Raw genomic sequence first — 13,886 nt, 5'->3', positions numbered from 1 at the left:
ATTGATATTTGCAAGTTTTGTTACTGAATGAAACTGATTCATTCAGTCTTATGTTGTGATTAACTGTGATTGGGCAAAGCTCATCACATGATACAGATGGGCTGTGATTGGCCCTGTCTGTATCATGTGACTGCTTTGACCAGTCACAGCTAACAACATAATTGTATACAATGGATGGCATAACAGGAAGCCATCCATTGTATAAAATTGACATGTGATCTGTGATTTGTTTACAGTAGTCACATGACACTGGCAACGGGCCAGTGTAGTGATATGTCATTGGCTGTGCAGCCCTGTGTGAGCGGCTTGTTTTGACAGGACATCATATGACGCCCAGTCACAACAAGGAGTGTCCCGTCAATCTGCTATAGGCCGGGCGGGGAGGTGTTAAATTGTTTTTTTTATTTTTTTATTACATTTATTCATTTTTAAAGAAAAGAGTTACAAAATTCCTCCGCTCAGGTTCAATATAATGAAAATGACACTAACCAAAAGAACAGAACTATAAAAGAAAACAGGTGCTCAATATTTCTTTGCCAGAGTGTTGCTATCAAGCATATTCAGGAGAGGTTGTAAGATCAAGGCAGATTGTACAGGTCATGAGTGTACTTGTTGAAGGGGCATTTTTGTTAGAGTAAATCCTCTAAACTAGACACAGTCTATGGTTAATTGAAGGCTTCCCCCGGGTATCAAGCAGAAATATATAACAAATATATAAACAAATATATATTTAATTGTCATTTTCAAAAAATTTGTGGCAAAAAATAAAATGTTCCAGGGCCTCAACATGACTCTCTTCAAAATCCTTGGGGTGTCTACTTTCAAAAAAAGGGGTCATTTGGGGGGGTTGTACTGCCCTGGCATTTTGGCACCTCAAGAAATGTGATAGGCAGTCAGAAAGTAAAAGCTGCGTGAATTCCAATATATATACCATAGTTTGTAGACGCTATAACCTTCACACAAACCAATTAACATACATGTATTGGGATTTTTTTTTTACCAAAGACATGTAGCAGAATACATTTTGGCCTAAATTTATGACTAACTTTGAGTTTATATCGGGTTTTTTCAAAATTTTCAGTCTTTTTTTGTTTATAGCGCAAAAAGTTAACACCACAGAGGTGATCAAATAGCGCCAAAAGAAAGCTCTATTTGTATGAAAAAAGTACATAAATTTCATTTGAGTATAGCATTGCACGACCACGCAATTACCAGTTGAAATAGTGCAGTGGCGAACAGCAAAAGATGGCCTGCAAGCAGTTAAAGAAAAAATAGTAAGGCTAGGGTCACTATTGTGGGCCATGTGGCCTAAATTTGCACGGTCACGGCATCCCATTCATTTGAATGAGCTGCTATGCCCATATTTCATGCAAAAAAAGGTGCATGCACCTTTTCCAAAATGCATCTGCAGGGAAACCGCATGGTCTTTTCGACCACGTGGTTTCTCTGTCGTTCCCACACCTGTGATCACACTGTGTGTTGAGATGTGTGGTGGTGCCATGTAGAATGAATGGCAGCCCCGCGTGTCTAACAATAACAGCGCAATTTGGATGCGGGTCATTGTGGGTGTTATTCCTGCCCCCGCAACCTGCGTGCAGTCCGTAGCTAGCTTGAATAAGACCTTAGTAGGAATTTAGCAGGAATTTTGCAAGTTATATTGTGTTTATGTGTGCTAATTGGGATTTTAGTGGGTTCTTTTAGTGAAAATAGTGATTTGATAAACATTTGCGCAACTATTATGAGGCCTTAAAAAATCAGTTGCATCTTCCTTTCATTTTACTGGCCACGTGCTTTCAGAAAATATATGTTTTTTTTGGGGGGAGGGGGTAATTTACAAACTCTAAAAGCTGTAAGTGAAAAAGTTCTATTTTCACCATTTACCAAAAAGGAGAAATTGAAAATTACCAAATATTTATTTATTAAATCAATACTGGTTAAGCTTTTTTATTTAGTAGGAATTTATCTAGAATTTTGTAAAATGTGCTGTTTTTGTATCTGTGAACAATGATTTTAGTGTATTTTTTGCGAAAATATTGCTTGTTAAACATATGTGCAAATATTGCTGGGTCTTAAAAATCAGTAGCAACTTACAGTATATAAAAAAGCCCCTGGTCTGAGGAACATGATTGCAGAGAGTGTGATGGACCCACTGAGAAAAACCACCACCTTCCTAGATAGAATTATTATTATACAGTATTTATAAAGCGCCAATAGTTCGCTCAGCGCTGTACATTACAAAGGGGGAAAGAACATGTGAACAGAACAATAACAATACAATGCAAAACATGAGGGGATTGAGGGCCCTGCTCTTTCGAGCTTACAATCTAGGAGGGAGGGGATGGTGGCACAGGAAGAGATAGCTGTGGGGATGGAGTGGTAGGAAGAGTGGAGGAGGTCGGCAAGTTAGCAGGGGGTGGGGTAGGCTTCCCTGAAGAGATGGGTTTTCAAGGTGCGCCTAAAGGAGAGGAGAGTAGGTGATAATCTGATGGGTTGGGGCAGGGAGTTCCAGAGGATGGGTGACACCCTGGAGAGGCGGGCATGGGAGGAGGAGACCAGGGAACTAGAAAGAAGGAGGTCTTGTGAGGAGCAGAGTGTGGGTGCTGGGTGGTACTTGGATATTAGGTCAGTGATGTAGTTCGGGGAAGTATGGTGGACGGCCTTGTACATCAGTGTTAGGATTTTGAATTTGATCCGTTGCGCAATCGGAAGCCAGTGGAGGGATTGGCAGAGGGGAGTGGCGGAGATGGAGCGGATGGAAAGGTGAATGAGTCTGGCAGCCGTATTCAGGATCGACTGAAGCGGGGATAGCCAGCGGCGAGGCAGGCCAGTAAGGAGGGAGTTGCAGTAATCGAGTCGTGATATGATAAGGGAGTGGATGAGCTGTTTAGTGGTTTCTGGGGTTAGGAACGTGCGGATTTTGGCGATGTTGCGGAGGTGGAGTCTGCACGAGTTTGTTAAAGATTGGACTTGGGGCTGGAAAGATAGGTTGGAGTCCAGAATGACACCAAGTACTCTGGCCTGCGGGGCGGGTTTGATGGTGGCGTTGTTGGACATGATGGAGAAGTCAGTGGGGGGTGGGGTCTGGGCTGGGGGGAAGACAAGAAACTCAGTTTTGGAGAGGTTCAGTTTAAGGAAGTGGAGCGACATCCAGTCTGATATGTCGCTTAGTAGGTGTGTGATTCGGGTGGAGACTGAGGTGGTGACGTGGGGGGTTGAGAGATAGATTTGTGTGTCGTCGGCATATAGGTGGTAGTTGAAGCCGTGAGAGTGTATGAGTTGGCCAAGGTGTAGATGGAGAAGAGAAGGGGCCCGAGGACGGAGCCTTGAGGGACCCCAACAGAGAGGGGGGGTGAGGGGGAGGTGGTAGCATTATAGGTAACGCTGAAAGAGCGTTGTGACAGGTAGGATGAGAGCCAGGAGAGAGCAGACTCTCTGAGGCCGAGGGAGTGTAGATTTTTGAGGAGGAGGGGGTGGTCGACTGTGTCGAAGGCCGCAGAGAGGTCAAGGAGTAGGAGCACTGAATAGTGGCCATTAGCTTTGGCGGTTAGCAGGTCGTTGGAGAGTTTGAGTAAGGACGTTTCGGTGGAGTGTAGGGGAAGGTAGCCGGACTGTAGGGGATCGAGAAGCTTGTTGTCGTTGAGGTGAGAGCTTAGGCGGGTTTAGACTAGGCGCTCAAGGAGTTTGGATGTAAATGGGAGCAGGGAGATGGGTCTGAGGTTGTTCGGGTCATTGGGGTCCAGGGAGGGCTTTTTAAGTATGGGGGTGATGTGTGCATGTTTCAGAGGGGAGGGGAAAGTGCCGAAGGAGAGGGAGAGATTAAAGATGTGGGTGAGGGAGCATAGGATAGAGGGGGAGGGAGGTCATAGGAGTTGTGAGGGGATAGGGTTGAGGGGGATTCTGCAGATGTGGACGGTGTTTTTCTTGTGAAACTACAAGTACCAAGGGGAGGAAAACATTGACATTCTCCTCTACGAATGAAATCGATTATAAAATAGATACATTTATCAATTGTAATACCAAGGGAGTAATTTACCTTTTGACCTGTCTGTGTGGACTAAAATATGTGGGGCGCACGACTAGATACCTGTACAAGCGTGTTAATGAGCGTGAACAATATAAAAAAGGATCCGATCACATAGTGTTTCCAATCATTTTAGAATGGTACACAATAAAGATCCAACACTGTTACAATTCTATGGAATTGATAAGGTTCTCCCACATTGGAGAGGTAGTAATCGTTGTCAGCAGTTATCGGAGAATGACACCAGATGGATATATATTCTTGATACATTGGTATCATCTAGTCTCAAAATTGATATTGATCTCAATTGTTTTTTTTTAACAATATTTAACTGATTTATACGTTTTATGGGATTTAGTTTGATGCTTTGAGGGTATTTACCCTGGTGGGTGAGGGTGCGGGGGATTTGGGTAAATAAAAGGGGGGAGGGAGTCCGTTTTAAAGGTATCAGTTTTTGAGATGGGGAAATACACAATTATGGAATACTTACTGTATGTATTCATGTATATTTATCAATTTTTAATTTTTCATATAATAGAGATCCAATCCTTATCCTTATACTGTACTTTTACTATTATTCCCGTTTTTAGTATTAGTTCCTTGATCCTTTCTTGTATTTGTTTATATATATGTTTATATATATATATGTTTATATATATATTTTAGATATTGGAATTCAGCACACATTAGAATCATTGGTTACATGTCAATATTCCTTCCCAATTTGATAAATAGGGTGTTCTTTTTCTCCCTGTTGTGGTTGATGTGATTATCGTTTTTTACACTAGGTGGAGCTCTTGATATATGTGCATTGTGATACATATTAGTACAGGTCACATGTACACACATATATAAAACAAAAAAAATTATTATTATGTGATATGTAAAAAATGTATCTCTTTTAATTATGGTTGTGATTGAATAAAATTGATTAGAGGTTTTTATTTATCTGTTTTATTTCTGTTTCTATTTTTATTGTTTTGTATGTTTGCCAACCATTTGTGAAGGAACAATGGTGGATGTTAAAGACCTTGCGCTCATCCACCTTCTGTTTGAGGATGCTCCACAGATGCTCAATAGGGTTTAGGTTTGGAGACATGCTTGGCCATTCCATCACCTTTACCCTCAGCTTCTTTAGCAAGGAAGTGGTCATCTTGGAGGTGTGTTTGGGGTCGTTATCATGTTGGAATACTGCCCTGCGGCCCAGTCTCCGAAGGGAGGGGATCATGCTCTGCTTCAGTATGTCAGAGTACATGTTGGCATTCATGGTTCCCTCAAAGAACTGTAGCTCCCCAGTGCCGGTAGCACTCATGCAGCCCCAGAGCATGACACTCCCACCACTATGCTTGACTGTAGGCAAGACACACTTGTCTTTGTACTCTTCACTTGGTTGCTGCCACACACGCTTGACACCATCTGAACCAAATAAGTTTATCTTGGTCTCATCAGACCACAGGACATGGTTCCAGTAATCCATGTCCTTAGTTTGCTTGTCTTCAGCAAACTGTTTGTGGGCTTTCTTGTGCATCAGCTTTAAAAGTGGCTTCCTTCTGGGACGACAGCCATGCAGACCAATTTGATGCAGTGTGCGGAGTATGGTCTGAGCACTGACAGGCTGACCCCCCCCCCCCATCCCTTCAACCTCTGCAGCAATGCTGGCAACGCTCATATGTCTATTTCCCAAAGACAACCTCTGGATATGATGCTGAGCACGTGCACTCAACTGCTTTGGTCGACCATGGCGACGCCTGTTCTGAGTTAAACCTGTCCTGTTAAACCACTGTATGGTCTTGCCCACCCTGCTGAAGCTCAGTTTCAGTGTCTTGGCAATCTTCTGATAGCCTAGGCCATCTTTATGTAGAGCAACAATTCTTTTTTTCAGATCCTCAGAGAGTTCTTCGCCATGAGGTGCCATGTTGAACTTCCAGTGACCAGTATGAGAGAGTGAGAGCGATAATACCAAATTTAACACACCTGCTCCCCATTCCCACCTGAAACCTTGTAACACTAACGAGTCACATGACACTGGGGAGGGAAATGGCTAATTGGGCCCAATTTGGATATTTTTACTTAGGGGTGTACTAATTTTTGTTGTCAGCAGTTTAGACATTAATGGCTGTGTGTTGAGTTATTTGAGGGGACAGTAAATTTACACTGTTATACAGGATGTACACTCACTACTTTACATTGTAGCAAAGTGTCATTTCTTGTGTTGTCACATGAAAAGATAAAATAAAATATTTACAAAAATGTGCGGGGTGTATTCACTTCTTGAGATACTGTAAATAACGTTTGCTGCACTATGATTATCTTCTTGGCCTTTTTCTGAGATACTGAGAATGGAGAAGGTGGTATAGTACCATTTGATTGGAGGAGGTTTAAGGATTCTGTGGGATTGTGCATCACACCTGAGGCATAGAGGATCTGTGTTTACAAGCTTGCTGGCTACTTCGTTAGGTACATCTGGTAAGTTCTTATTTCAGATGTACACGGTGGTGGAACACATTTTGGAGCTGCAAGAATTAGTCACCAGTTAGATTGTCACATTTGAATGATTTTTGAGATTTTGACCTTCATGTTTTTTGACACAGTATTATATGTTATGTTGATTTATAATCATTGTGTTATGATTAACACGATTGCATGATTTTGGTGAGCTCCTACTTTTATTAATTGCATATTTATTTTAACTGTTGTTTCACTTAAAGGGGTAGCCCCCTATTTAATATTTTTTCTTTACATATTTACTAAAATTTTTAGTTCACTATCTGGTTGGGTTTGGTGCAGCTTCATTTTTTTTATTGGACCACTTTTCTGTGTTTATAGCGGCTAATAATGATTTTAGTGTATTTTTAGCAAACATATTGTTTTAATAAACATTTGCGCAAATATTGCGGGTTCCTAAAATTCAGTAGCAACTGCTTTTTATTCTACTGGTCATGTGCTTTCAGAAAATATATGGTTTGGGTGGGGTTTTTTTTACAAACTTCAAAAGCTGTAAGGGAAAATTAAAAAAGCAATGGAAAAATTACAAAATGGCCTAGCCACCTGGGTTTAAAAGTGAAGTGTAGGGCCTGGCAGAGAAAGGGTTAAGGAGCCTCCACCTTCCATGCATTCTGTCATTGGTTTCAACATGGACCAAGACAGCTGGGTCATGGCCAGTCACTCCCAGCAATTTATCAACCTGATCCACTACATGTCGAACCCTAGCACCAGGGACACCGCAAACCAGTTAGTTGAGGCGATCCTGGTGACAAATTATCCTATCCATCCTTCTGTTTATAGAATCCCATATTACCACCAGTTGTCTAGGTGCACTTCCCTCACCACTCCTACTAGATGGTCTGCTCTCCCAACTGTTAGGGGTAAGATGACATCCAAGGCTGCCACTTCTGAGTTTGCCATCCCTACATCTTCAACTTGGCAAATTTGTTTGAGTGCTCAAACCCAGGGCTGGCCTTCCTTTTCTGTGAGCCCCTACCACTCCCTCTGACTACAGTAACCCATCCTCCTAGATGGTAATCCTGACTTACTTCTCCACCCTCCACGACAACTCCATTAACCTCCTCAGAGAGCAGAAGATTCCTTTCAAGATTGTCAGGTCTGTCAAGTGTTGCAATTTGCTCCTCCAGATCTCTAATTTAGCTTCCAGAAGTGCAACGCGCTCCCATCTGTCGCAACGCTATTCAACCTGGAGCTGGTGCTCATTACTGCATACATGCGGCATGCTGTGCACTGTGCAAAACATTCAACCTTGCTAGCACTCATTGTCCCAGTTGCATTATTACAATATTGTAATATGGAATTTTGCAGCATTTCATAGAAAATCTTCCAATTGGCTGCGTGTTTGGATAATTGAATCCATTTTAGGCAAACTAATAAACGCGGAGTGGTTTAAAAGATTATGTGAGAGAGAAACATGTTGAATTTACATCTTAAATTTTCTATCCCCAGGTGGTCTGGATGAGGAACTAGAGATTAATACTGTTATCTAATTGTCTTATGTCAGCAGGCAGGATCCATGTTTTTTTTCTTAGGTGTTCTCTTTCGCATTTCATAATGTCCCTTGTAGTATGTGGGGTTTTCAAAGTACATTCAGTTGATATGTACTTTATATACAGTATGTTTATTACGTACTCCAAGTCAGGTCATTTCTTCCTTCTCTGTCTAGTCCCTTCTATTTATGGTTTATACTAGAAAACTAGATTGGTTCATCATTATCATTATTTTCATACATTATCAGCTTTTTTATACAGTTACATCATTTGCAGAATATTTCTTACTTTTTTTCGAGAAAAACTTTTCCTTATCCCTCATTACCTGTAATCATATTTTGGCATGCGTTTGGGTTACCACATTTATGTTCAACAGCCATATGCTGTATGTTCTTAAACTGTCAAGCTATTCTTTGTGTATATAGGTTTTATATATGCTTGCATATACTTCTTTATGTCTATATTTTGTTTATGCTAAGTTCTGATGTTTCCTATTTGCCATGGTGATTCTTACATGCAGAAACATTTTAGATTCTTATCTTATTTATTATTTTTTAAAGCCACACGTCTATATATAGTTTGTGTCAAGTTCTGATATTTTTAATTATAAAGCTGTATTTTGTATTTTTATATATATATATATATATATATATATATATATATATATATATATATACACAGTATATATATATATATATATATTTATACTAACTATGTATATACACATGTAATTAAATTTGTTATCTTCTGTATTGTTTTGCTCATTCTGTTGCACCAAGCAGTCTCATTTTAGCTTTAAAATGTTATCGTTTGAGCATTATTTTGGTTGCTTTTCATGCATGCTGTACATTATGGTCCCGTCTGGCACTTTCATCCATTGTGTATATAAAGATCACTCCTTTACCAGTGAAATAAGCTTGAGAAAGAGGCCTAGTAGCCTTGACTCATATAGCCATACCTCCTCTATGCCCACCAGCATCTGAAATCACACAGAACTTTCCTCTAGCTGTCTGACTGACTCACATGGCTCCCTAAGTATTTCCTGGCCATTGGAAGCACAGATTCTCTGATACTAGATTACCTCTGCTACGTGCTGTTGTGGTCTGGATGACAGCCCCCAGTGGATGAAGTTCATAAGGCAGGCACTTGACTGCTTACCAAGTGTGAGTTGCCAAGTACTTTTATCAATTACATCTATAACATCTATAACATCTATTACTGCACTTAGATGTGCACTTTGCTGTTCCTTTGTGGAGTACAAACAAGCCTATGATAGCACAAAAAAGGAAGTGCTATACAGCAAAAGGGAATTTGGCTAGTAAAAATGATGTTTATATGGACAAGAAGAGAAGAAATTGTGGTGGTGAAATCAAGAAGGGAGTTGGCCTCTCATAATTGCTGTTTATGTTTCTCCATAAAAGTAATAAACAAGTTTAGGATTAAAGAAGATGACACTATATAATAAAATAGAATTATACTTGTGCAAATAATATAGAGCATGTTTTCTTTTAAGAGAAGGTTTAACAAATTTAGAACAGGGATCAAACAAAATGGGTCTTGATATCAGTGTATGGGTCTTTAAATCAACCAGTAGACTAAATGATTACATCCGGCACCTGCTTGAGGGCGTAGACATTGGGGTTGGTCTACTAAAGGCAGATATACTGTGCACTGCAATTGCAAGTGCTCCAGAGCTTAGTAGATTAGGTAAATCTTCATTTTGAAAATAATGCCCAATCACATGCAAGGAGAATAAAAAAACAGCATTTTTTGCTTGCACGTGATTGGATGATAGAAATCAGCAGAGCTTTCCTTGATTTCAGTGCTTCCCCTCAAATCTAAAGCAACTGCATTTGCAGAGCACAAACTCTTTCCCTTTAGTCAATCAACCCCATTGGTGTTGAATATAAAGAATGGAAAGCCTAGTTCCAAAGAGTCTAATAATACGTCCCCTCATCCGCTTTGTTACTGACCTTTTATTTAAAAATGTGCATCAGAACTAAAGGTGTTCAGTGTGTTAACATTGGTTTTATTTACAAAGCAACCACAGATTGAGTAGAAAAGTCTGTTCCCTGCCAACATACTGCAGAGCAGAACCCTTGCTCTCTGTGGGGAAGCAGTGGTCTTTGTGCTCTCTAATCAACAGGGACATTCTACCTTATGTGGCCTCTACATTTTCTTCATTTTTGTCAGGTTTGATATTGATCCTGCTGATATCAAACAAGATAAAGTGTACTTACTACTTATGCATTACTGGGTTATCATGTCTGAAAATAAAAGTTTTTCCTAATTTTGAAAACAATTCCAAGTGCTGCTTGAACCAGTGGTCATCAGATATTTTTTGGGACAATGCAGGGAAAGTGACTATAACATAGGATACACAAATGTGGTAATAAATTTAGGACTGTCCCACAGATTTGAAGGGATATGATGACTGTAACTGTACCTGGAAGTGAACATAAAATAGATATTGAAAATACAAGTCAAGTGAACAAAAGTTTAAAATAAACATTAAATAATCATGTCACAAATGTGGGGGATTCACTCTGAGGATTGGATAAAAAGGCATAGGCAGATGCCACCATTTCCTGTAAACATCAAGTTTGGCCATGCCCCATCCTGCTTTTCAAGCATACGTATTGGTCTTTTAATCTAATTACAGTATATTAATCAGAGGAGGGCCTGGGATGTAGCTTAATGTATAAAGGAAATGTCAAGATTTGCATGTAAGTTCAGCTGCTATATCTCTGGATCTACTCATTATTTTGACTTATGAGTTTTACTGAAGGTAGCCACAAATGCTCTTTTGAATTGCTAGATTTCCAAATTAGTGTGTGCTGGTTTTGTGTGTGTACCGAACTCTAATGGAAATATTAAACACATTTGCCATTTCTTTGAATATCATGTAAGTTGCACTACAAATGTTTTTGGTAACCTTTTGGGCCTAGTCACACTTGAGGTGCATTTCCAACCCTTTTATAATGAATAAGCTGCCTTAACTACTTCCCAACTGTGCTATAGCCAAACAACACCTACAGCGTGGTTGGCAAATTCTGGAAGGGCATCCATGGACGTCCTCCCAGAACCATACCCCCCACACGCCCCTGGGGTGCGCTCTGTGCATAAGCTGTGATCTCTTTGTCCTTCTGACACAGCTGATCACATATCCAAGTAAAGGGATCATTATAGGTGCCTTTTACCATGTAATCAGCTGTGTCCAATCACAGCTGATCACAGTGTAAATAGGAAATGCTGGTTATCGGTAGTCCTCTCCTCTCTGACAGCGCGTGGGGAGAGCCGTTAACAACATTTCTCAGAGGGGGCATCCACACTGATCATCAGTAATCTAATGATCAGTGTAGCCCCATCAGTGCCCATCAGTGCTTAGTATCAGTGCTGGCTACCAGTGCCTCCTTGGTGCTGGCTATCAGTGCACATCAGTGCCTCACATCAGTGCCACATATTGGTGCAGCCATATCAGTGCCTCCATCAATGCCCATCAGTGCAGCATATCAGTGTCCATCAGTGCAGCCTCATCAACGCACATCAGTGAAGAAAGAGAAAAATCACTTATATACAAAACTTTACATTAGAAACTAAGAAAAAAATTTTTTCAACATTTTTGGTCTTTTTTTGTTTGTTTAGCAAAAAAATAAAAACCTCAGTGGTGATTAAATACCACCAAAGGAAAGCTCTATTTGTCTTAAAAAAAATGATAACAATTTAGTTTGGGCACAATGTTGCATGACTGGGCAACTGTTATTCAAAGTACAACACCGCTGAAAGCAGAACATTGGCCTGGGCAGGAAGGGGGTAAAAGTGCCTGGTAGGCAAGTGGTTAAAGTATACCTAAAGGCATAGGGTGGAGATGGATTAGAACACCTGTCAGTTTTTATTGCTGTCTGTGCCCCCATTAGTGAGATTCACCCTCTCTATTTGTCCTGTTTATAATTTTAATTGAAAGCTAACATAAAAGAAAACCCCAAATTTTGAGCTGTCCCCAGAAAAGTATTAGAGGTGAACTCTTCCAATAGGGACACTTGTTCTGGTGCCCTGAGGGGCCAAGAGGGATTCCCTTGATCTGCAGAGATTTCCTCTCACTTCCTGTATTGGCTTTGGGAGAGGAAATGAAGGGAAATTTCCCCAATAAAACACAGCTAGAAAAAAAATTGAAAGGGGTTATAACCCTACCTTACTTTAGCCAAAATGAAAAAAAAAACCTTTGCCTAGTTTTACTTTACTTCAATGCATGTAAATGCGTGTTAACACTGTATGTTAATGCACATGTGCATGAAGACACTGAACAGAACGATAAGTGTGCATGGGCCCTTTCAGGTAATTTATTATCTTCTTTGCCTTGTAGTTGCATTTGGCTGTATTTGCTGTTGGTTTTTAATGTACCTCTTTTTAATAGCGAAATTCATATTGGGAAACAAGTTAAAATTGATGACAAGAAAGTGAATACATACTTCAGTTTATGAAAAGTTAAAAGAAAATGAACAGACAATAGATTCAAAAGTTGTGTAACTGCTCTTTTTGTTTGTAATGTGTTTTGAACAATGAATCCTTTACTTGATTTTACATGTTCTGTCAAAATCATTCTCTAATTTTTCTTTTCATTTCAGAGGGAGGCTCAGGCTCTGGCGATGGAGGTAGGGATTATGCGATTATATCAGATGTTTTGTGAAAAATTAAGTGCCATGATTAAAAAAGAACTTCATGAAGCAGTGTGCTTATCTAAATGCCCCCCCCTAAGAAAATCCCACCGTGATTACAAGCCTCTGTATGAAAACACTTCGGAGTCAATTTATAGAAAAAAAAAATCACACAGCTATCATGAGTAATCACTGTAATTTGTGTAACATGTTTCGTTCCTATGATTGTCAGCTCCATTTAGTGGCCATAATTTGGTATTCCCATGATTGGGGTTTTTCAGGAAAATACCTAATTGCATCCACTGGATGGAGCTGCCAATCACAGGAAGTTTTTTTTTCAAACTATGGTGATTATCAGTGAAAACTGTGAGAACACTTGAAACATTTGCACAGCACATTTCTTAAAAATGGACCCCTAACTTTGTTGATATCCACATTTCTGTAACAGACCCTAAGGCATAGAAATGTTTAAACATACTTCATGATTGGTGACTACCCTTCCTGCCCTGCACCATACAAAACTAGATGAAATCCATTATCTCTTGAGTTAGCTGTGTATAGAACACATATATGTTCTGCACCTTCAATAGAAGAAACATGTCCCAGAGATGGTGGAATACTGGCATTTACAAACTACCATCTTTCATCTCTTCCTCCCCTCATAGAAAAACTATTGACTGTGCAGTTGGTGCTCATTTGCATGTTAAGAATTCTGGCAGATTATTAAAAAAAATCTATTACTACACTATTTTAGCATAAACTGTATCTATCCTATGGTCAAGTAATATAGGCATTGTGTGTTTTGGATAAATATGATGTTCTTCTTTAAGGTTTATGTACAATCATTTTTTTTTAGCAAGCAATTGTTAAAACCTCTGTTTTTATTGCTGCCTGTGTCCCCGTTGGGAAAAATTATCTTCTCTATTTATTCTGATTTCTAGTCGAGAAAGTGATGGCCAACATTTTAGAATTGACATACAGTGTAATGTTTATAAAGGTCATGTAATGCCTATAAAAGCTTGGTTTGTTATGCACACGTTGACTTTAATTATTAAAACTAGAAAATAGGGAAGTTTTTTTGTATTCCATAGATGACAAGAAACTTCTAAATATGAAGTTTTCATAATAGAAATATGGGACATTCCACTGCTGGCTTGCTTTTAGGGTTCAAGATCTGCATTCTTTTTCTTACTGTTATACATCATATGATGGGGA

General features: G+C 39.7%; 1 protein-coding gene across 2 annotated transcripts in view; it reads left to right on the top strand.

Annotated features, from left to right (window-relative positions):
• Nucleotides 1–13,886, top strand: part of TMEFF2 (transmembrane protein with EGF like and two follistatin like domains 2) — a 924,328-nt gene that overhangs the window by 210,626 nt on the left and 699,816 nt on the right. For both annotated transcript variants that reach the window (XM_089687684.1, XM_089687685.1), the window contains exon 4: nucleotides 12,642–12,668. In XM_089687684.1, the coding sequence (XP_089543810.1) occupies nucleotides 12,642–12,668 (27 nt within the window). The remainder of the gene's footprint in view (nucleotides 1–12,641; nucleotides 12,669–13,886) is intronic.

Source organism: Staurois parvus, unplaced genomic scaffold (genome assembly GCF_062004578.1).
Source record: "Staurois parvus isolate SC_StPar_1 unplaced genomic scaffold, SC_StPar_1.0 ptg000434l, whole genome shotgun sequence".
NCBI lineage: Eukaryota > Metazoa > Chordata > Amphibia > Anura > Ranidae > Staurois > Staurois parvus.
The sequence above is the reverse complement of the archived record's forward strand: the minus strand, read 5'-3'. Positions and strand labels throughout refer to the sequence as shown.